This window comes from Paroedura picta, chromosome 12 (genome assembly GCF_049243985.1).
Source record: "Paroedura picta isolate Pp20150507F chromosome 12, Ppicta_v3.0, whole genome shotgun sequence".
Lineage (NCBI taxonomy): Eukaryota > Metazoa > Chordata > Lepidosauria > Squamata > Gekkonidae > Paroedura > Paroedura picta.
Window position 1 is genome coordinate 4,353,895 of NC_135380.1, and position 23,086 is coordinate 4,376,980.

At 43.6% G+C, this 23,086-nt stretch overlaps 1 protein-coding gene across 2 annotated transcripts in view; it reads left to right on the top strand.

The window, feature by feature from the left end:
• Nucleotides 1–5,263: 5,263 nt before the first annotated feature.
• Nucleotides 5,264–23,086, top strand: part of ARHGEF12 (Rho guanine nucleotide exchange factor 12) — an 88,245-nt gene continuing 70,422 nt past the window's right edge. For both annotated transcript variants that reach the window (XM_077306789.1, XM_077306790.1), the window contains exon 1: nucleotides 5,264–5,835. In XM_077306789.1, the coding sequence (XP_077162904.1) occupies nucleotides 5,804–5,835 (32 nt within the window). In that variant the 5' untranslated portion in view covers nucleotides 5,264–5,803. The remainder of the gene's footprint in view (nucleotides 5,836–23,086) is intronic.

Genomic DNA, 23,086 nt, shown 5'->3' on the forward strand with positions numbered 1-23,086 from the left:
TCTCTATTATACATTTTACTACTGGCATTCCTCCTTATTAAAAGGTATTACTTATTAGTTTGCTCTATATTAAAAGATTAACCAATTTTAACAAAAACCTCCATCAACTTAGTTTGCATTCCTGTTTGTCCTTCATGGTTTTACCCTCCTTACATTTGTTGACATAAAGTGGCAGTGAATTCCAGAAGCGAATTGTCTCTTGGAAGAAGAAGACAATCTCCAGAATAAATCGGGGCCTAAAGCTTTTTTGTATTCAATACTGTCAGCAAAGGGTACTGTAGCTTCATGAGGAACCCTTGCACCCTCCCCTGGGCTCCCATGTTGGCCAAGACTGTCCAAAAGAATACCTTGGTGTCGTGGTGAAGAATGGTGGCCTCTAATCTGGAGACCCAGGTTTGGTTCCCCACTCTTCCTCCACCTTGGGCTAGTCACATTCCTGATACAGCTGTTCTCACAGAGTAATTTCTCTCAGAGCTCTCTGAGCCCCACCTGCCTCTCTGGGTGCCTGTTGCAGATGAGAAAGGGAAGGCAACTGGAAGCCCCTCTGAGACTCCTTCGGGTAGTGAAATCAGGGTGAAAAACTATCTCTTCTTCTCCAAAAGAGGTAGCAACCCAGAGGGGTGATTCTAGGAACCAAGCTTGACAGAAAAAAAACAGCAAGAGCATTGCCGCAAAACAGAACCACTGCCTTCCTTATCGTTTGAACATTCCATGACATCACTGCAGGTCTGCCAATGGGGGGAGGCTAGCATGTGCCATGAGTTTATAAGAGATGCCGGCTGCCAGCTGGGCTCAGAGATGTGATTTAAACGGACTGCGTTCTTGGCAGCCCTGGCCTAACAATGATAAATTCTTGCATTACTGAATGCAAGACCTAAGAGGTTGCCAAATGGATTTTCTGGCAAGCAAAAATAAGTGGACTGGCCTCCTTTCCTGATGGATTCCGCTTCTGCCGATTGTGCATCTTTCCCCTGGAGATAGAGAGCTCGATCCGGAGCGATATGGATAAGAATTCCACACTTTGCAATCCTTAGACTTGGGGTGCTGGGGGAAGCAGCTCCATGTTAGCTTTCTCCTAAGTCATTAAATTGAGTTTCTTTTCTTTATTTGGTAAGTGTGAGTCTTTCCAGGGGAACTTTAAAAAATAGAAGTGCCTCCCCCCCTCCCCCATCATGTTGACTTGTGCTTTATGTTAATACAGTGGATTGTTTTTGGCATTCATTTTTTCTTTTGAACAGCTTTCTTGATAGTTTAATGACAGCTCTCTCCACTAAACACTCAGTATCTTGGTCTCTCTCTCTCTCACACGCACATACCAACCACAATCCCCCCCCCCCCGCAGTGCTCAGTGTTGTTTTCCATCTGCAAAGAAAGTGACTCAGAAAACTTTAAATAGCTTTGATGGATGGAGAGTCCCAAATGCACTCCCCCCCCCCCCAAGCACATGTTAACATGGAGGAGCTGGCTGGCAGTCTGAGCAGAAAACAGGATCACGGCTCTGCTTAAATTAAATAGTGGGTATCTAGTCCTCATGGCTACAAAGGGGGGGGGGGGGTTGCAACCTTGGAGAGCTAACAGACTGGAGAGCCAGACAGACAGACTTCTTGGAAGAAGTCTTGTGTTGGATTGGAGGGGTACTCCATGCCTAAAATGTTCAGCTGACAAAGAACAGGTGGAAGGAATTATAAATTGAGAGCCAGCTGGTGTAGTTAGGAGTGCAGACTTCTAATCTGGCAAGCTGGGTTTGATTCCCCACACGTGCAGCCAGCTGGGTGACCTTGGGCTCACCACAGCATTGATAGAGCTGTAATATCAGGGCTCTCTCAACCTCACATGCCTCACAGGCTGTCTGTTGTGGGGAGAGGAAAGGGAAGGGAATTGGAAGCCGCTTTGAGACTCCTTTGGGAAGAGAAAAGCGGCATATAAGAACCAACTCTTCTTCTTCAGTAATATCAGGGCTCTCTCAGCCTCACCTCCCTCAAAGGGTGTCTCTTGTGGGGAGAGGAAAGGGAAGGCAACTGTAAGCTGCTTTGAGACTCCTTTCTAGTGAATGCTGCATGTTTTGAGTATGGAAACTGCAGTTCTCAAATTGTTCAGTAGATGGCAACATACTGTGGTTGATTTTCTCGTTCTTTGAGAGAACTTATGAAGCGTGTTTGCACGCAAAAGAATGAAATTTTGTCGGGTCTTAAAGGTGCCGCTGGAGTCAAACTGTGCTGTGTCTCTTCAGACCACCTGAATCTTTTCTCATTCTTTGCACTGGTAGACTACACATGGGTCCTGATCCAGGCTAGCCTGGTCTCAGAAGGTAATCAGACTCATAGAATCATAGAGTTGGAAGGGACCTCCTGGGGCATCTAGTCCAACCCCCTGCACTATGCAGGACACTCACCTCCCTATCGCTCATCCACTGTCACCTGCCACCCCCTTGAGCCTTCACAGAATCAGCCTCTGTTTAAAAATTTCAAAGGATGGAGAACCCACCACCTCCCGAGGAAGCCTGTTCCACTGAGGAACCGCTTTAGCTGTCAGGAACGTCTTCCGGATGTTTAGATGGGATTTCTTTTGCATTAATTTCGTCCCATTGGTTCTGGTCCATCCTTCCAGGACAAGAGGGAACAACTCTGCTCCATCCTCTACAGGGCAGCCTTTTAAGTACTTTATCAGATTCCCTCTCAGTTGTCTCCACTCCAGGATAAACTGACCAAGGGTCAGCCTTGGTCAGTATTTGGATGGCAGACCACCAAAGAATATCAGGGTTGCTGTGCAGAGGCAGGCAAGGGTAAGCTATCTCTGAACATCTCTTCCCGTAAAATCCCTCTGGGGTCACCATAAGTGGGCTGAGACTCAATTAGGGGGAATTACGGGGGGGGGGATAACCCACATCTCCTGCAAAAGTATACTTATGCTTTCTAGGAACCAGTGTACAAAGGGGTATAAAATTATGCAGTGTTGGAGGAAGGGTGTCATTTGAGGCTTGTTCAGTTCATTTTGCAGTTATGGTTACCACCAACTATAATGGAAACAGAAGAAACGTATGTCCTATGTTTACGCCAGATGGATGGTCAAGAATGTCAAAATTCTTCATGTGTCCACGGGATATGGGGCACCTTCTCTGAGAGGAAAGGCATTTGGGGGTTATAGATTTGTAGAACATATGATAATAGAAAGGTATAAAATCATCCAATTTTGAGAGAGCTTTCCCTCTCTCTGTCCTCCTACTGGTTCTCCAGCTCATCCAGTTGCATTAATGGGCAGAAGGCTTGGCGCACGTAAACACATCTTCATATTGCACATCATTCACTGGGACCTTCTGTATGCCAAATGGATACTTCACCTCTGAGCTTTCGTCCTAAGAGCTAAACCTCCTCCACCTTGTTGTGGCTTTATCTTCCTGCTGGGATGCCAGCCTGCAGGTGTCCTTACTTGTACATTAATGCACAACCACCCTTCCAGGGTGCGCAATGCAGGATGCTAGTCTCCAAGTGGGACCTGGGGATCCCCTAGAATTAGAGCCCATCTCCCTCTCCAAACACCAGAGATCGGTGCCCCAGGGAGGAAAATGGGCACAGCAGGTGGACTGTATGGCATTACACCCCATTGAAACCCCTGCCCTCCCCAAACCCCACCCTCTGTGTGTACACGCTTGTTGTTACCAGCCCTGAGCCAACTGGGAAGGGCAGGCTATAAACATAAAATTATTCTTAATAATATTAATAATACTTTATGTGGAAACATCATAAGCATCATGTTGTTGGCTTCATTTTGTTGATTTCTCCGTCTCTGGAAGGTTTTCTTTTTTATCCCAAGCGTTTGCAATACAACTGCTGCTACTACTATTTTTAAGCAGAAACGTCGCTTCTCTACCCGGCTTTTAAAATATGAAGCTTTCCAAATTATTATTATTTTATTATATTTCGCAACAACATTTGAATGGGGAAGCCTAAGGCACAGGTCGCTGGCGAGCGGCTGCTTTGTGTGGTTGCTTTCTCCTCCCCCGCCCGTTTTATTTATTTATTTTAATATGTCGCCCCTTTGCCATTAGCACTGCCCTTCTTGCTAAGAATACGCGGGCACTTCTTTCTCTCTCGAAGCGCCGGCGCAGGCGGCAGGGGCCAAACGCGTCGCCAAACCCCGGCGGAACCCAGTGAGGCGCCGGGGCGGAGGGATCCCCTCCGGAGGCCAGGAATGACGGAAGGGGAAAAAAAAAACACGCGCGGCCAGGGCCGCCTCCCGATCCCGGCGGAAACGAGTCCCGGGCCCGCCGGAAAGGGCCGAGCGCCGCCGAAGCGAGCCGAGCCGAGCCGAGCCGGGGCCTGCCGGAGGGAAGCCGGCGGGGACGGTTGGCCTGAGGAGACGCTCGTCGGCGCGGGGGCGGAGGGCCGCCAAGAAACAGAAGAAGAAGAAGAAGAAGAAGAGGACGACGACGACGACTGCGACGAGGAGCAGAGGCAGAGCCACCGCCGCCGCCACCTCCAGCGGCCTCCGCAGCGCGACGCCTCCCCCCCCCCGCTCCGCTCCGCTCCGCTTCCCCTCCCCCACCCCACCCGGAGGCGAATTCGGATCGGCGCCGGCCCCTTCCCCTCCCCAGGCCCCGCTGCGGTCGGGCGAGCCCTGTCAGGGCAGGATGGGGCGCTGGGGGGCCTAGCGGGGGCCTCGCGAGGGACGCCCCCTCCTCCCTCCTCTCCCCCCTCCCCCCAATGGGCCCCGCGCTGAGGAGCAGGAGGAGGAGGAGGGGGCGCTCCGGGGGGCAGCCCCCCACCGGGCCGCAGTGAGCCCCCGCCTGGCTGCTTCTCCCCCTCCTTCCCACCCTGCTGGGGGCTCTGCCTCCAGCCCCCCTTCTCCAAAAGGCGTTCTCTGGCTTGGGGGGGCTACGCTGACCTCCCCCCAGTTGAAAGGGGCCAGGTTTTAGTCTTTTGGGGCAGGGGAGGCCAGCTCCTACTCGACCCGCGCTGCAAAAGGGGGGCTACCCCCCTCCCTCGGCAGAGTGTAGAAAGCCGCCTTTCCAGGACGACCCCCCCCTCCCTCCCCTGGGCCGAGGCTGTCCAGGCAGCCCTAAGTCATAATTGCCACGGGTTCAGCTCAGAAGAACTGAGGTCCCCACCCCGGGGTGCTGGAAGGGGTCATTTCTGTGCCTTAGGCAGGTGGTTGGGGGCAGATAGGCAGGTCTGGAGTGAGTATTAGTCAAGGCACCCTGTCACTCTCAGGGAGGGAGGGAGGGAGGGTGGAGAGAGCTCACACCCCCAGAGGAAAAGTCTTTTTTGGGGGGGCGGGAGAAGAACTGTTCCTTTTGTTTATCTGCTAACTGCCGGGGCACCTTTGCAACTTGAGAAAAGTTACGGCACTTGTAGTGACTGGACACGAGGGTCTGAAAGAACTTTGGAGCAAATGCCTCTCTGTCTGACAGTTACCATCTTGACGACGCCAGCTTTTCAGCCCGGGTTTGCCTTCCCCCTCCTTCGAAGCAGTGGCAACAGTGAGATCCTTGGCAAGGCTGAATCATGTCTCTGAAGGCCCTCTCCCTTGTTTTTTGTGGGGGGAAGCTTCTGTCTAGAGGGAGCTCCCTGTGGGTCTTTGGAAGCTCTCCCTGAGATGGATCTTTTTGCCGACTGTGAAGAACCGCGCTGCTGCTGTTGTTCTTAGTTGTCTTCTGAACCTCTTTTGGAGTAAATCTGAATTCTTAACTTGAGCATGTGCATATGGAAAAGTGACCAGTGACAAACCCTTGAAATCATCGCTTGTACGATGCCGATTGGTTGAGATGCAGATTGGTTGAATAATCGTCTCCTTGCCAAGGGCTCCAATGAGTGGCACACAGTCCGCAATCACGGACAGGTCAGTATGAAGAAGGTTCTTGACACCCCCCCTCCCCCCATTGTCGAAAACTTGCTTGGAACTTTTCGTGTTCATCTTTTGACAGGGCGAAATATGCAAAGGTTAACAGGCCCAGCTAAATAAGGTTGGAATTTATTTTTGGAAATGACAAGGCCCCTTTAGATCTGCTGATAATCAAACTATAGCAGTTAGATTTGGAATCCAAATGCTGACTTGCTCAGTTGGCTTTCAAGGCTCTCAGCTTGTTGCTGTGATTGTATTGGGTATGGATCCTTGGCGTTCAGTGAGCAGGATAGCCGTGCCGTTTGGCGGATTCTCTTAATTTGAACATTGTGTACTTTCCCTGCCTTTGAGGGTTTAAAATGTCTAGACTTTGGTAGGAGGTGAAAGTATATCTAATACACTGACTTGTTAACTTACCAAATAGCCCGTCCATGTTCTTTGGTCAAATGAATGCTAGGCTCAATTTCTATCATCTGTGGTATTGTTTTGTAGTGCAACAACATGTAACTTGTCTAGGTTCTCCAGGGTTCGATGCTGGCATGAATCCTTGAAGTAGAGGAGAAATCTGTTACTGGTACACAACACCAAAACACTTTCCTCCCTCTCTTATCCCCACTGCTGCTACCCTGGCATAGACATTTGTAGGTTCCCTCCTTTATCTCTGGATCCCATTAGACTGCTTTCTCACCCTATTCTTCCCCCCCCCCCCAAACTGGTGGCTTGGAGAAGTAGGCAGGGCTGGAAACTAAGAGATCTGGCCTGATCCCCTACAGCAGGGGTGGCCAAACTGGCTCTCCAGATGTCCATGGACTACAATTGCCATGAGCTCCTATCAGCACATGCAGTATTTCTAATACTTCCCAATCCAGTAGGCAGGATTAGAAATATAAGATGAAAATGCAGGAGTCGTAATAGGTTCAAATAGTGAAGTTCAAGTACAACATAAAGAGAAGGATGTTGAAAGTAGTAAGGTTAGCTGTCTTGTCTGGCAAGTACTCTGTGACTCTTCCTAACTGAGTGGTTCCTAATCCACTCTCTCAGCGCAAGCGAAGTTTGGGCCACATGTTTGATCTCATGAGGATCATTGCAAGTGTTTCACAGGACTAGTTTTGTTGTGTTGCAGAGAGAGCAAGAAGAGCAGCACACAGGGCTTCCAGAGCTGGCTACAAGAGAGGCTAATTGAGAGAGCCTTGGAAGAGTGCTGAGCCTGTAACAAGTCCTCTCTTTATATGAGGGGTGTGGTGTAGTGTGTGTAGCATATTTTGATTTGGAGTAGGGAGAGTTGTACATTTTCCTGGTGTATTCATTCTTAATGTGTGACTAGTGTGAAGGTGATGGAATGGTTGCCTCTTCTGTAGAGTATGTGCCTAAACACTTTTCATCATATGTTGTTTTTTTCCCCAAGAGGACATAAAAGTGTATGTGTGTCTGTTGCAGTACCTAAGTAGAAGAACTACAGTTAGGCCTTTGATTTACTTCAGTTTATAAAACCAGTTCCTTTCTGCCTATAACACAGGAATGGCAAACAAACAAAAAGTTATCCCGTGAGATATCCAGAAACATCAACAGCATGATACTTTTCACTATGACAAACCAAATTGTTACAAAATAGTTGCACGTTTTTGAATTCCCCAGAAATTTTCAGCAGAGAGAGAATCAGTGTGGTATACTGGTTAAAGTGTGGATTTAGATCTGGGGAGGCTCAAGTTGAATTCTTTGTACAGCCATGTAGCTTGATTCATAACTTTAGGCTGGTCATGGTCTCTCAGCGTTCCATCTCTCATTGGAGTGTCCTGGGGGGTGAAGTAGAAAAGGAGAGAACTATTTGTGCCGTCCTGAGCTCATTGGGAGAAGGGGAACATCAGGATAGATGTTCAGTCCAAAAGGGAAGGTGGAGAAAAAGAGATTTCAGGACATGTTACATTTTTGGTTTGTCAATAAAAGGCCTTCTGATGCTTTTGGGTGGCTATTTGCAATCTTTGCTATGGGAAATAACTGAACTCAGATGTCAAAGAGAAGGCTTTGTCAGTGCAAAGATGATTGCTTAGCAGTGGGACAACTAGGATGATTACTTACTAGCAATGGGACTCTGGTTACGGAGGTTACCTGCTCCTAACTGCTACTCAAGTGTGCTAGTCTTTTTGGCTTGTACTGTGTGTCAGCTGAAATTAATCTCCAGTTTTTCTGATCAAAAACAAGTGTTTTTACCTTACAAGGGACCTGCTTGTTCTGATGGTCAGAATTTGAAAGAGATATGGCTGACATTCATATTTTTTAAAGAAAGTGGTCATCCATCCTTTTGAAGAGTTATGGGGATCTTGAAAGCTTCTTTGTGCTGCTTATTTTTTAAATCACAGGAAAAGTCACTGTGATGGTTTTGTGTCTCTGCCCCCCCCCCCTGCAATACACCACCAATGGCCGTCACTTATGATCTTTATGATGATACAGAATTGATGGTGGAGTTATCTGATGCTGAAACAAGGCAGGGTCTATATTATCGTATTGAAACAGCCAATGTAAAAGTACGCAGACTTCCTTTTCCTGAACATTCTAAAATACTTGCTGATCCCGGTGAAACTTTTCTTTCTGTCTGCTTATCCAGATGTAGTAATAACAGTGACTGGCATGATGGGAAGCTTCCACTTTCCATGCTTCTTTTTCCTGACCTCTGCCCTAGAAGACCCTCTCTTTGTAATGGCGATAAGGTTATTGTTTTCATGGTCCCTCCCTTCTTCAGCAATGACTTTATAAACATCTGCTGCGCCCCGAGAGGTGGAGTCTAGCAAATAATCACTGGAAGGAGCCCTGGTGACCACTCCAGTCTTTATTTTGATAGCAGGTTGGTCTCTTTTCTTTTTTTATTTTCTTTTTTTCATTAAGAGAAATGTACCGGTCTGTCCTCTGCAAGTCAATTTCAGGCATGATACCTTGTAATGTGGTTTTATGTTTACTTACATAACAGTTAGGCCTCAGTTTTGTTGCTCTTATTGTCCATGATCTTTGACAGCCTAGGTAGCAGTGAACTTTTGGTTTTTCCTGAGCTTGCATATAGTCTACTTGCATAGTACTTGTTTCTTCAGCCTGTGTTGCATCCAGCTGTGCACAAATTTGTCGTCTGTGTAAAATAACCGTACAGGTTTTCTTTGAAGGAAATGATTCAAATGTCTAGCCGTGTTGGTCTGAAGTAGCACTATAAAATCAGAGTCCAGTGGTACCTTTAAGACCAACAAAGATTTATTCAAGGCGTGAGTTTTCGAGTGCAAGCGTTCTTCGTCAGACTAAGAACTGACCATCATAACAGTAGGAATATATAAGAAAAGTTAATCCTGTTACATTATGAAATGGTACAAATTCAGGCCTCCTTAAGTTAGGAGCTGCCACTGGAAACTTTATTTCCTTTTGGCTTTGGATCTGATACCAGGGTGGATACTTTGTGGCCAGAGCTGAACTTGTTCATTCTTCAGTTTGCAGATGATCTCATCTGTGGTGGTTTTTGTAATAAAATAACTAGTCTACCTTATATACTAAGATCTTCAGAAGATGCTTGGCTTGGAGTTTCCTCTTTCACTGAAGGCAGGTTGGTTGGGGTGGGGGACAGGGCTGTTTTGCCAGTTCTTTCTTCATTGTGGAATTTAAGGCTAGTGGTGTTCTCATATTCTGTACATTAAGACCATTTAAAAATCCATCTGTACTTCTGAGGTTAAGATGGATGCTTTGTTAAGAGGTCCAGTGACTTTGAAAAAAGTCTGTTATGTGAGTTATTTGTTTGAGGCCAATGGACTCAAACTTTGTTCTGCTAATTCAGACCAACACAGCTGCCTACTGGAATCTAGTTGTTTTATAGCTCTGTTTTAATGAACAATGCAGTAGGCTTAGGAATTACAGAATTAGAGAGCACTGCAAAACTATCTGTCTATCTGAGGTTGATTATGTGGGATCCTGTAGCTCAGCCTGCAAGCGGAAGCTAAATTCTGTCATTCACTCTTTCCCCCCTTTCATTGTATATCTCCAGCTTTATAAATGATCACACAGCTGGAAGTTACAGTTTGTGAGTTTCTAAGCACTTTTCAGAATTGGATTGCGAGGTTCTTGCACTAAGGATGGTAACAAATTTAAGTGACAAACATGACTCTCTTTCTCATGATTCTCTGTCATAGCTTCTGTTCTTTTTTATAAACAAAACTATATTACCTCTCTGCCCTCTTCATATTTTTAGTATGTTTCTAAAGGCTCTTAAAGTTAATTTAATAATATACCTCTCCTGTGTCTTGGAAAGCCATTCTAGAGCGTACATCTTTCTTTTTCCTTTAACTTTACTGCCTCTTAAGCAATACTTGAGAAATAGCAGAGAGGATATTTATTAAGAATATTTATTTATGTATTTATTTATTTTATAGTTATATACTGCTGTCCCCTGAGGCTCGGGCAGTTTACATAAAACGTAGAAATGGTACATAGGACTTAGTTTTCATAACGATTCTCATACAACATAAATAATATTAACATTAAACTGTAACACAGGTGCAAACTATAACAATATGAACCGGTCCAGAGCAGAACATGAATGGATTTTTTGGGAGGGAGCAGGGGCCCTGTAAATGTTGCTGGTCGCTCGGTCTCAACCAAATGCCTGGTGGAAGAGCTCCCTTTTGCAGGCCTTGCGGAACATTTTTTAGCTCTTAGGGCCCTGATCTCCTCCAGGAACTCATTCCACCAGGTGGGGGCCAGGACTAAGAAGGCTCTGGCCCTGGTTGAGGCCAGGCGGGCTTCTTTAGGGCCAGGGATCATTAGCCAGTTGGTGGCAGCGGAGCGTAAAGCCCTTTGCAAGGCATAGGCAGGGAGGAGGTCCCTCAGGTATACTGGGCCTTAACTGCCTTAACTGGTAATTACAAGAACCTTTAGCCTATATGAAGTCATGTATCTCTTTGGCTCTTTCTGTTGCTCTGTAATCTATTTTACTCATGTTTAAGACATAGTAGCAGACTTTTCAATAGGCCTTCTTTTCCCCTAAGCTTAAAAAAACCACTTCTGTAGCTTTAATAATGGATTTTGGGTCCATCCTTGGCTTTTACTGAGTTGACAGGATGACTTAACATCTGTATTTCTCAGTTCATGGTCATAAAGAATTGCATAACACAGACACGCACGAACACAGAGAAGAGTAATTCTGTCTTGGACTGAAACCAGGCAAGTTGACTTTGCATAGTTTTATTCGTCACTTGTTGCATGCAAGTTGGTTGAGTTTGACAAAGGTTTTTATTTTTGTTTTTCTTCTCTGGCATGCCAGAACTTAGATAGTATTCTGTCTAAATATCAGATACTATCAAGTATCTGATATAACAAAAGTGATCAGCGCTCTATTGTGTGGCCTGCATGTACCTGCTTCCTCTCCTGTGTGTAGTCTGGCAAAGCTGAAGAGAAACTAATTATTGCATTGCGTATTGAGCCTACTGCTGAGGCTTTACAAAAGTGGTATAAAATAATTCTGGAGGAAATTGTGTCTTTCAGAAGTTGATACACATTTTGTACATTCAATTTTAGAACCATGTCAAAAGCCCCTGCTACTATGAAACCAGGTTGGAGAATTTATGTACAAGAATATTGGTTTTTGGCCCTGGTATCAGAACTGTTTCTTCTTTGCATAGATATACTTCCTTTTGAGGTGGAAGGAAATATTAGTATGCCTTCGTGGTTATTCTGACATCTCAGTTGATGGACAATAAGGTGTCACTTTCTGAAATTCAGAGCTTTCATTGCTGCAGTTGATCTGAAAAGCTGAAGATTTTGAAGGGTTTACTAGTCATTTAGTTAAGCCTTTCTTTACCTATGTTGTCTTTACTTATGTTGCTGTGTCTGCACTCTAGTAATGAAGGATGTGCTGTGGGAAAGGTGCTGTGTACTTCTTTGGAACTCCTTTGAGTAGTGAAAAGTGGGATATAAAAAAAGCTTACGCTATGTTCTCCCCACCCCCTAGAAAAAGTTGCAAGGGAGTCACTGCCATTTATTTATTTATTTGGATTTCTGTGACCCCCGCCTCCCCTCCTAGCAAGTCGGCTCAAGGTGGTTAACAGCATGGTGATTAATACATAATGGTTAAAATAACAATAGAGAAGACATTTACCAAAACTAGAGAGTTACCAGCAGGCTTATTGTTCTGTTGGGAGACAGAACCAAACTGGAGCGTGATTTTCTGGTTTTGAAGAAAGCTGTGGGGTTGAGGTAATTACTTGGGTGGAGACAGTCAGCCAAACACATGTAAACCTTTCCTTGAGTTGAACTATTTGTGACATGAATTAGTACTGCTTACAGAGGATTTAAGATTGAGAACAGTAGTGATATCAAGTATTTTCATTCCGTCAGGAGCATCCTCTTTGGATCCAGCCTGAAGGAAACCAGTTAATGGCTCTTCACATTTCATACTGGTTAACAGTCTGATGAGGCTGGAAAATAATTTGTGCTGGCTGTTATAGTACTGAAGGGATACAGATTTTTACCATCTTCTGTATCCAGTGACTATTACATGACAGAGCTTGTAGTTTTTGCCTTGCTCAGAGGAAACTGTTAATATATCTAGTTACTAGAGAGGGCGAGAATTGCAGTGTGCTTCAACTTATTCTTCATCAGTGCTTGCATCTTAATTCTTGCTATCAGACATTAAGGAGGGGGGAATTCATGCAGTTGTAGCATTAAGATTCCAGCGGATTTGGATATTGGTTAAACAGTGAAAAACGGACCTATTCCATACTGTATTGTCATACACATTCTTTATTATATTGTGCACAGAATCAGTCATATGAAAACAATAAAATATCTTTAAAAATATGTGATGACAGTGTATATAGGCCTTTACATCACTGGCCAGTTTTTGAGAGGGCTATAAAATCCTTTCTTTGGACATGCTTTGTTTCCTAAATGTTTGAATTGAGTAATTTATGTGCTGCCTTCTGTTTTGAATATGTAATTGATACTGATTTTTTAAAAAATATGCTATTTGTGTGCTTACAGCTTTGAGACTGTAATCAAAAAGTGGATTATACATTTCTCAGATTCCGTTCATAGAGGCATAGCAGTACCTGTTATGTATATAAGAAGATAACAGTGACAAACAGCACATTCTGTAACTTAATCTTTGTCAGCAGGTCTCCTAACAATGTTTTAACTTCCTCTTTAACTTGAATCTTTTTGAAGTGTTTTTGCAGTGTCCGGGGAGCCCTAGTTTGGTGGAAGGATAGTGTATAAATTAAAAAAAACCTATTCCTTGTTTTCCTGTCTGTTCTGTGAGCAGCAGTTATTCCAAGGAGTGCTCCGATGAAGCAGGGAGAAATATTGAAAGTTGAAAAAAACCTCCTGAATGAGCAAAACCATAAAGAAACCATTATATTGTAAAGGAATGAATGAAATACAAAACAAGAGACCCTCTTTAAGACACACACACACACACACAGAAAACCTCTGTGATGATGTAGTGTGGATTATGAATGCAAAGGTGAAACAAAATACTTGAAGACACTCTGTTATGAATAAGATATTATAAGAAGCAGTTCCGAACACTGTACAGAAAATAAAGTTACTGAACATGATGCTGTTCTTTTTGTTTTTTGGGGAGGGGGAACTTTTTATTTGAACACAGCTTTAGGCATCTCTTTTTGGAAACATCCACTTTGTAAAAAAATTGTATGTTGATTCTTGCTTCATATAATGTTTTCTGGGAATTTGTCCTATCAGATTTGCTAGCTTATGTAACTATAGTCATATTAATGTATGTGCTGCCATTTTTTTCAACTTCAGAAATATATTCACGTGATATGAATTAAGAATAAGTATTTTATTTATTCATTGTATATTTCATACTGTTCCAATCCCTGACCAGTGCAGCTAGCAAAAATCAATCTTGAGCTTTATAACATGAAAAACGTGTACATCTTCTTCATAGGTCGTTTTGTATATGCCATCCTGCTGCTTGATTTGACTTCCCTGAACCTATGGGTTCTATTGGGCAGCGAAAATTTGTCATTGACTTGCAAGAGCAAACAAACACGGCAGTGTTGTCCGTGGGATGGGATAGTTGTGTAAACTTGTCAGGTTCCCCTTCAAGTTCATATCTGGTTTCTGCCTAATCTAATCTGTGTGGGCTGTCATACGATTTGTCAGATGCCCTTCAGAGTCCTGTCATTAATGACCAAAGTATTGCTGTCTCTGTTAGAAACACATTGTTCTCTTCAGGATTGCAACAGGATGTGCTGACTTGGGAGATGCATTTTAAGCCTCTAGACTTGTTTAAACAGCTCAGCGAAATTATTGCTTCTGTTATGATCTCATTGGGGGATGTGGCATGAAGCACAAGGTGTGAATTAACTAGAAGGGCCTCTGGTGTGGATAAAGAAATGGCATGTGCAAACTGCCAAAGGGAGAACTGCCTCACTGCCTGCCTGTAACCACACGAATGAGGTGTGGCTTTGCCAGGGCAGCATGCTTGGAATGGCTTAATCCTCCGCTGTACAAACTGTGTGCTGCAGAGAATTATAAGTTATTCAGGCAGTTTCCCCTGCACTTATGTGCCCTGCTCTGGCCCAAGAGAGTTCCTGTTTGTTTAGGAAACAGACTTGAGGCTTAGAATCGCAGTTTGTCATGTCACAAGACAGATTATTTCGCTATCGTTTACCGTTGTTAAATTGAAAGCTAAATCTTTGTCTGTGAGCATAAGACCATAAGAAAATCCATGTTGGATCAGGCCAGTGGTCCATCCAGTCCAGCAGTGGCCAAAACTCAGGTGCTATCAGGAAGTTCACCAGCAAAGCTGAAACTCCAGAAGTGTAACCCCAGCCCCCCAGTACTGTGAATACAGAGCATCACTGTTCAGTCTATACCTGTGGCTAATCGCCACTCATGGAGGTCTGTTCCATATGTCTACCCAATCCCCTCTTGAAGCTGTCTATGCTTGTAGCTACCTGCGACCATGAGTTCCACGGATGATGAAGAAGAACTGGCTATTATATCCTGCTTTTCACTATCCGAAGTTGTCTTAATGCAGCTTACCATTGCCTTCCCTTCCTCTCCCCTCAACAGGCACCCTGTGAGGCATCTAGGGCTGAGAGAACTCTGACAGAACTGCTCTATGGGAACAGCTCTAACAGGACTGTGACTAGCTACTGTTTTGTGAAGTCAAAAAAAGTTGCATGTTTTAAAGTTTCTTCATGTGTCAGTTAGTAAATCCAGCACTAGCTTTTTATAGCTTATCAGCTCCTCTGGTACATATGGGACCAGTTTTGTTCTTTGTATAAAGAAATACCCCGTGTAATGGAAAAAAATAGCAGCCTATCATTTCCCCAGGTGTTAGGCTCTGTGAAATAGACTTTATCAAATAAAACTCCCTGTCTCCCATCCCCACTGGTGTGATAGTCCTAAAAATACTTTGCTTTGTGATGTTGCTGTTCATAATAAGTGACCCTCCCATGAATTATATATGTTCTGAGTATGCAATAAAACTTATTTACTGTGTGTTAATGAGTATCATCTGCATGAGTATCATCTGCTTGCTTGGTCCCATCTACTTAATGTAGAGTTTTTAGAGGTAAATACTCTAGTTAGCAGATGTCTGGAAAGCAGATATTAGACAAGACCACTCTTTCCGAACAACAAGGAACTCAGCACAGTCTAACACAGGGGTAGTCAAGCTGCGGCCCTCCAGATGTCCATGGACTACAATTCCCAGGAGCCCCTGCCAGCGAATGCTGGCAGGGGTTTCTGGGAATTGTAGTCCATGGACATCTGGAGGGCCGCAGTTTGACTACCCCTGGTCTAACAGTTGGGATGATGAAAGTGGCTTTCAGTGTTGATGGCTGCATCACCCAAACGGGGGAGTAAGGACAGGACAGTGAATGTTACTCATAAACAACATAGATCACGGTAGTCATGATTTATCCCAAATAAATATATCTCGCTTTAAGACATTCAGGAAAGACAAGATGGTCATCAGATCTCCAGTGATGTTTGTTATTCTCCCATGATGAATATGAATGTTTTACTGTTTATCTTCAATTAGTTGCCTTTGGGAGTCCAGTGACTGAGAGGTGGAACTTTTTTTTTAAGTAAACACTTCTCCCCCCCCCCCTCATATGCATGATGTCCAAGTCAGCTGTTCTGAATATTCTGAAACACATTTTGCTCTCTGCTTCCTTGCTTCTAGTATCTTGGCTGCTTTAAGGAGATTCCATATCAAGACACATTGCTGCTCATTAACCTGAGAAAAAATTCTGAGGATAATAACTTTTGGCTGACACAGGAGCCTAAATTGTGTAATTATCTAGCTAGTGGCCTGTATGCTGCTCACTGTACACAGAACACAGAGTTTCCCTGCATTCTTCCCTGTTCCTGCAGCCATGTCCAATCACTCATACACTGAGGTTTCCCGGTCCTTCTCTCCATTTCTGGCAGCCCCTTCCAGGGCTTTCCTGGGTTGTGAGATTTGCAGGTCTTGTGGGGTTGGGGGACTGGAGCAAGGATGGACAAAGGGGTCAAATACCTTCTTGTTCCGCTTCTATGAGCTCTGCTTCACTAAGGAAAGGACTTGATTTCATCCCTCACTGGACTCCAGCCCCCACCACCAGTTCAGCAATGAATGAGGATCTTCACCAGCAAAGGTTTGTATGGCTGGGGCTGTTCTCCTTCCCATCCTTTCCAGGCCCATCGGTGGCCATTTTGGGAGGGGATGGGTCAACCTGCCCCCAAATGGACAAAATCACCCCAGGTAAATTTATTTTAAAAAAAAAATCCCCCCCAACTAGTGTAACCTTGGTTAGGAAGGCCTACTCTACTGATTTATGCATCTGTTCTTCCATGCTGATCTCTTGACCCCATAAATGTGCAGAAGCAGTCATTGGAATGGGACATCAGATAAACAATGCAGAAAGATTTGGATTGGCGAAATTCAAAGCAGACCTGACCACAAAGCATAAGCACTACCAAGTTAGCATGAGCTCTGGAGTTCTGCACCAGTTGAAGACTCCCAAGTGGAATCTACTGTGCTTTATAGTAGTCTAGTTTCCATGGTGGGGATTGAGTTGGCTGGATTGGCTGAGTCAATATTGGGGGGGCCACCTTCAGAATTAAACAGAGTTGGAGGAAATGGGTGTTTGTTTTGCCAACTGCATTAACTTTATTCTCCAGCAGTAGTACTGAAAGCAGCATAACTTCTAGGCTCTTAACAAGGGTCAGCTGAACTCCATCGGAAGTGGGAAGCACGACATCCTCCAAGATCTGCCTTCCCAATTAGCATCTTCTGCCTTATCAGGATGTAGCTTCAATTTGTTAATGCCTAGCCAGTTAACCACAGCAGACAGGCAGTAATTCAGGACCTGTATAGCATCACCAGGGGGCTTGGATAAGGAGTTATAGGGGCAGGCACCCTCATGGAACCCCAAAGAATAGGTCCCAGACTGTGGACAACTTGTCTCATGGAGCAACCTTTGAGGTTTTTCTATGAGGAATGCTGTGAACCAGTTGAGCACAGATCCCCTGGTACTTCTGTTTCCAAATGCCTTGATGGCGTACTGCATGGTATCAGAGGCTGCAGACAACCCTGCAGGAGCAATTAAAAGGCATGGCGTTTTTCACCTTTCAGACAGAAGTCATCAACTTGAACTGCTTGGGCTTCACTGACCTATAGCCTGACTGGAAGCCAAATGGAAAGGGGTCCAAAGCAAAAGAACACGGGGGGGGGGGGAGATTTGGACAAATACACACATACCTAATAAAGAATAGCTTGTGTGCAGGACAGGATACTTTAATCTGCATCCATTTTAAAAGGTTTGTTTAGAAGGCCCTGCATTATGTGCACTGTATGCCTGCTAGGTTGGGTAAGACATGCTGTATAACATTTGTTGGAGTTCAACTAGAATGGCAGTTTCTCCCTTGAAATTCTGGTGGTTGTATTGAAACAGGTGGCTTGGGTGCTAACATGGTTTTACATTTCTTCCACGGTCTGAGTAAATCTGAAAACTTATTTTGCATAAGTATTCTTCCTTCCTGCTTTCTATTTACAGAAAGTAATTGGATAGTAAATCTAGAAACTGTTGGATAAGAAAGCATGATACATAAAGAAAAATTAAGGTAATTCACCTGCCCAATGACCTGGAAAAGTAGATATGAATTCCAAAATTAAGCATAATGGTGGCCCCTTGGATTTCACCACAAATAGCTATACAGCTCAGACTGGTGGTCTGTTCCTGCAGTCTGTCAGAATGATCAAGATAAGTTGTGGTTTACTGTGTGCAGTTGTGGTTTCTAAAGGGGAAGTGGTTCTTGTGGGTGGTGATCTGACTGCTGCTCGTACCACATGTGTGTGTGTGTTTCCGTGTCTGCCGGTTGGCTGAGAAAGGCCTCATCGTGGCAAAATTTATTTTGTGGCCCCGTGTTGAGTGGATTTATTAAAATACCTAGAGTTTTGTCAGTGATGTTGAAGCTCCTGGTAGAGACAGATATACTCTCCTGTTAAAATTTCAGGAGCACCAAAATAACAAGAAGGTTATAGAATTCAATGCAGAGTTATGACAACGGAGAAAATAATTTTACTCCTTATGTTATTATGACAACGGAAGAGTTAAGTTTTTATATTGTTTACAGTGCATACTTACATCTTTGCAGCATGATATCGAAGTGGAAGGTAGCTCTGCAATAGTAATGCATGCTGCATGCAATTTTAAGGATAAAGTTCGGAGTTAGCAATGTAAGATCAGTTTTTATACCTGCATATTAAACTGCCCCTCCTCCTCCTCCTCCTCCTCATTATCATTATCATTATCATTGGACATTGCCTGCCACTCTCATGTCTGATTCGTGGCAGCTTACTGCTTTGCCTGCTCAAAATTGACTTCTTTTATGGTTAAAAGATGAAGGTACCACAGCCCTTGTAAGTATTCCTTCTACCCTGCAACCCTAGGTCTTATTGCCAAGGATACAATGTGGGACCACTTATCTGCTTAAGCCCCCGCAGAACACTTTGTGAGTGTGAATCTACTGGTTATCCTGAGCCCCTGGGACATTCGCCTGTCCTCGACCAGGGCCAGGGCCTTTTTGGCCCTAGCCCCAGCCCGGTAGAATGAGCTCCCAGGAGAGCTGCAGGCCCTGGCGGAACTATCAACATTCCACAGGGCCTGTAAGACAGAGCTCTTCCGCCAGGCTTTTGGTTGAGGCTGGGGAGGAAGAGCTGTCCCGGGATTTACAAACTAGAAGTCCTGACTTGTGGAAGGCGCTGTGTGAGATCCACCTGGTGGTGCCAGAGTATGGATATAGTTGAGATAGGTGATCTACCGACTGGGATAGGGGAAGGATTTTGTTTCCGCCATTTGTTGGAGTTTTTAGATTGTACTATTATTTTATTGGGGATTAATTGAGTGGTATTGATGGAAATTGTTGTATTATATCTTTTTGTAAGCTGCCTCGGGCCGACTTTGTCAGGAGGGGCGGGGTATAAATTAAATTATAAATAAATAAATTTTATCTATAGCAAAATCTTCTTGCTATGCTTTTGTTCAGCCCTCAGGAAAACTTGTAAGGCTAACAGTATCCACCTAACGTAGGAAATACTTTCACAGACGTTACTAGACTGCCAGCACTCACCTTTGTGTGACGCATTGTTGGCTAATTCAAAGAAGGAATATTCAGGAGTCAGCAGTAATAATAATAACAGGTTTATTTTTACACCCGCCTTTTCTGGCTGGCTCAGGGTGATTACGACAAGAAGCATACAAGTTTTCGATTCCATGGAGAACAGTTTTAATTAACATATATTAGCTAAATTATAATATTATCAAACCACTTCAGGGGAATTTATTCTGTTGCATGCTAAGTGTTATGGATGGAGCACTGATACATGTGAAGCCTCTCTGTATTGCTGAGGAGTTGAGTTAATAAGGACATTTCAATACTTTATTTTCCAATGTAATCTTTTGCCTTAACTGAAACTCTTGGGAAACCATCCCTCCAGTCCCCTGGATGAGAAGCTGGCCAAAGATGGACTTCCACTGTGGAATTCAGAGCTCATCTAGGAAGTGTGAAGGTTTTGGGGGCTCCTTGGCACACTTTAGTAGTAGAGGTATGTTCGACTGAGGCAGGTGTTGGGGAAAGGTGAAGAGCGAAGGCTCTTTGAAACCACTTTTTCCAAAGAAGGTGGCCTGTTTTCTCAACTGTTCCTTCAATCATTGCTGATGAAGCAGCAGATAATTAAGCTCTGGGGTTGAAAAATAACCTTGCAACAAGCATTGAGTCATAGGCAGTCTGCTGTGGTCTCACTAACTGGAAAAGCCAGTTATTCATTTATTTGTTTGTTTTTTTAATATTTATACCCAGCCTTTTCCCAGAGACTCAGAGCTGCTAACAATAAATTTTAAAATATACAATATACTATCCGTCTTATTGCTTCTTTTTCTTTAGTTAATGCTCTGACATCTGCTGGAAACTCTTCACCACTGCTGCTTATTTGTTCCACTGACATGACCAAGGGGGGGGGGGGCTGAGAAGAACTGGCAGGGGCTCGTGGGAATTGTAGTCCATGGACATCTGGATGGCCGCAGTTTGACTACCCCTGTTCTAAAGTCTTCCCTTTGCCTACTGCTTGTTTACTTTTCAAAGAGGTGATTTTGTCAGGTCTCTCATGGTGTCTCCTGAAATACTTCAAGAGTGCTCAGTCTCAACTCAGCTGTAAAGCAAATTTCAACAGGGTTTTTTTTGTAGGAACTCACACCATCGACTTTTAAAACTTAGCATTTTTCCCAGTCTGCTCTTTCTGAGACCAGACACCTTTGTACAAATCCTTCTGTTCTGCTTCTGTTTATTTTTTGAGGATTTCCTCTAGAACGCACTGAACAGTAGCTATGACTCATGTTTTACAAAATGCTTACTTTGCTCAGAAAAGCACAGCTACATGAACTGATAGCAAATAGGTTTCTCTGTGTGGAAGTTTTCGTTCATATCCCATCTTAGCTAAGGACTTGCATGTCTTTGGACCCTGACTTGTCAGTCTCAATTTGCTATAAAATGGGGTCAAGAATAGCATTTGGGAAATAAATCCAAATATAAACAAATAAAAAATAATTAAATAAACACAGCTTGCTGGCATGAATTCCATTTGACTAGAGAAATTTGGCTTCATTGAGTTAGCTCATTTCGTTTATATCCTTTCATTCAGGGACCTAGAGTTTCTGGTGGTCTCCCATTTGGTACTGATCAGCCCCTGGTCTGCAATCATTATATTTTTAACTTGATCCCCTCCCCCTTCATATTTATTACTGATGTTGTGGCTAAACCTTCGTAGATATTGAATGTTTCCCACAAGATGTTATGTTATTCCCACGAAGTTCCTTGGTTGAGGTCAGTGCCAGTAAGATCTGGGCCCCTCACTTGCTAGCCAATCCATCAGGCTCCCCTGGAGTTGTCCCACTGAGGCACTGTTTTTATCAAAAATGTCTGTTGAGCCTGGGGGAGATGGGAATTTTCACCATTAATGGGAGGGTTTTATACAGGGTTTTATTATTGTTTGGGGGGATTTAATGTTGGGGCAATGATTGTTACCCACCATGAGCCACTGCGTGGGAGTGATAGGATATACATTCAAATATAAATAAAATAAATATATGTAGTTTAGTAATGATGCAATGTTCTAAGAATAGCAATCATAGTCAAACAATGGCATATACATTGTCTTAGAAATATGTTCAGCTCCCCAGAGAAATTATCTTCATAGGTGCCAGAGTCAATCCTTGCTCTTACTCAGCGTAGGATTTGGGTGACCCTTATATGTGTATGGGGGAGAAAGAATGAAGCAACAGAAGAACCCCCAAAAGACCTCTGAATATCCAGGAGCATAGGATCTGCAAAGCATCTCTGGTGCTGCAGGCAGGCAGCCGCTTACCTGGCATTATTAACCCTTTGCATGCAGCTAGTGGTTGACCTGGGGATTTGCCTCTTGTTTATGTTTTTAGTTATGCATTTCTACCTTAAATTTGTTGGCACTGGGTATTCATTCACGGCTTATGGTGGATGTTAAAACTCATGTTAGTATTGAAGTAGTAAATTTGGCCTGGTGCATAGAGAGGCAACTCAGCACTGGAAATAGTTTTATACAAACATAAAGCCATGCAGAAAGGAAGTCAGGCACTTTTCAGTCAGATCTGGCAGTGTACAGCCCTGCACTTCTCTCCACGATGAGGAGTCTGTTCCTTGGGGACATTTCTGTATCCGCTGTGGTGGCTCTGGGAAGCTGCTCATTTCCCATGCTTGTCTCCTTTTTGGGGTAAAGGTCTGTGAATTCCACATAAATATTTACCATATCTTGTTCTAACCAGCAGGAGAACTGCTTCTGTTGTCATTTTAACAAGCATCCGTTTGCATCATTCGTTCTTAGAGGGATCAGGCTTCTGGGACACTAGCAGAGTTCCTTTATCTGCAAAGGATATGGGAGGGAAAGCAACTGCCAGACTGGATAGGAAAGACACGAGGAAAGAGATGACAAAGGAAATGACGGAATATTGGAAATATAGATTGAAATAATGCTCCTGATTTTTAACATAATTTCCTTGTGCTAGGTATGTTTCAGTAAAGTGTCCATTGTACTCAAGATAAGTCACAGTGCCGTAATGACTTGCAGTTTCCAAGGAATTTAAATCACTTATATTTTCTTTGACTTGACAATGTGAATATAGCCTGTTTTTAGCTGGCTGATACATTCTTTTTAGAATATAAACATAGTGATAAAATGTAAAGTTAAGACATTGTAAAAATCAAAGTAATGTTGACTTTTTATGATTTGGATTGTTTTATATGTATATTTTCTTTACACCATATGGTGAATATCAAGCCCTCAGTTTGGAGAATGCATCAATCTTGTGAAATGCAGCTCATTGTGCTCAAACTCTCTGGTTGCTAGGTTTATTTCTACATGTCTGCAGACAGCTATTACCAAGAGACTCCCTAAGAGATGCTACGAGGATTCATTAAATTGCTCAAATTCTTCTGTATGTTTAGTTTTTTCAGTCAACATGGTTATTCATGTCCATGATATATATAGCATTTTAGAATTTGTGGTTCAGTAATCTAGTTTTGGGACATTGATAAAGAATATGGTAAGGAAAGGTATGAGATCTGTAATGAATGTGCAGTAACAATGCAAATTTTCTTTTGTAGGTTGAGACATCTTATTATAGTTTGATAAGTGGAAGACTACTAATGTTTTGAGATTTCCATTATCCTTTAG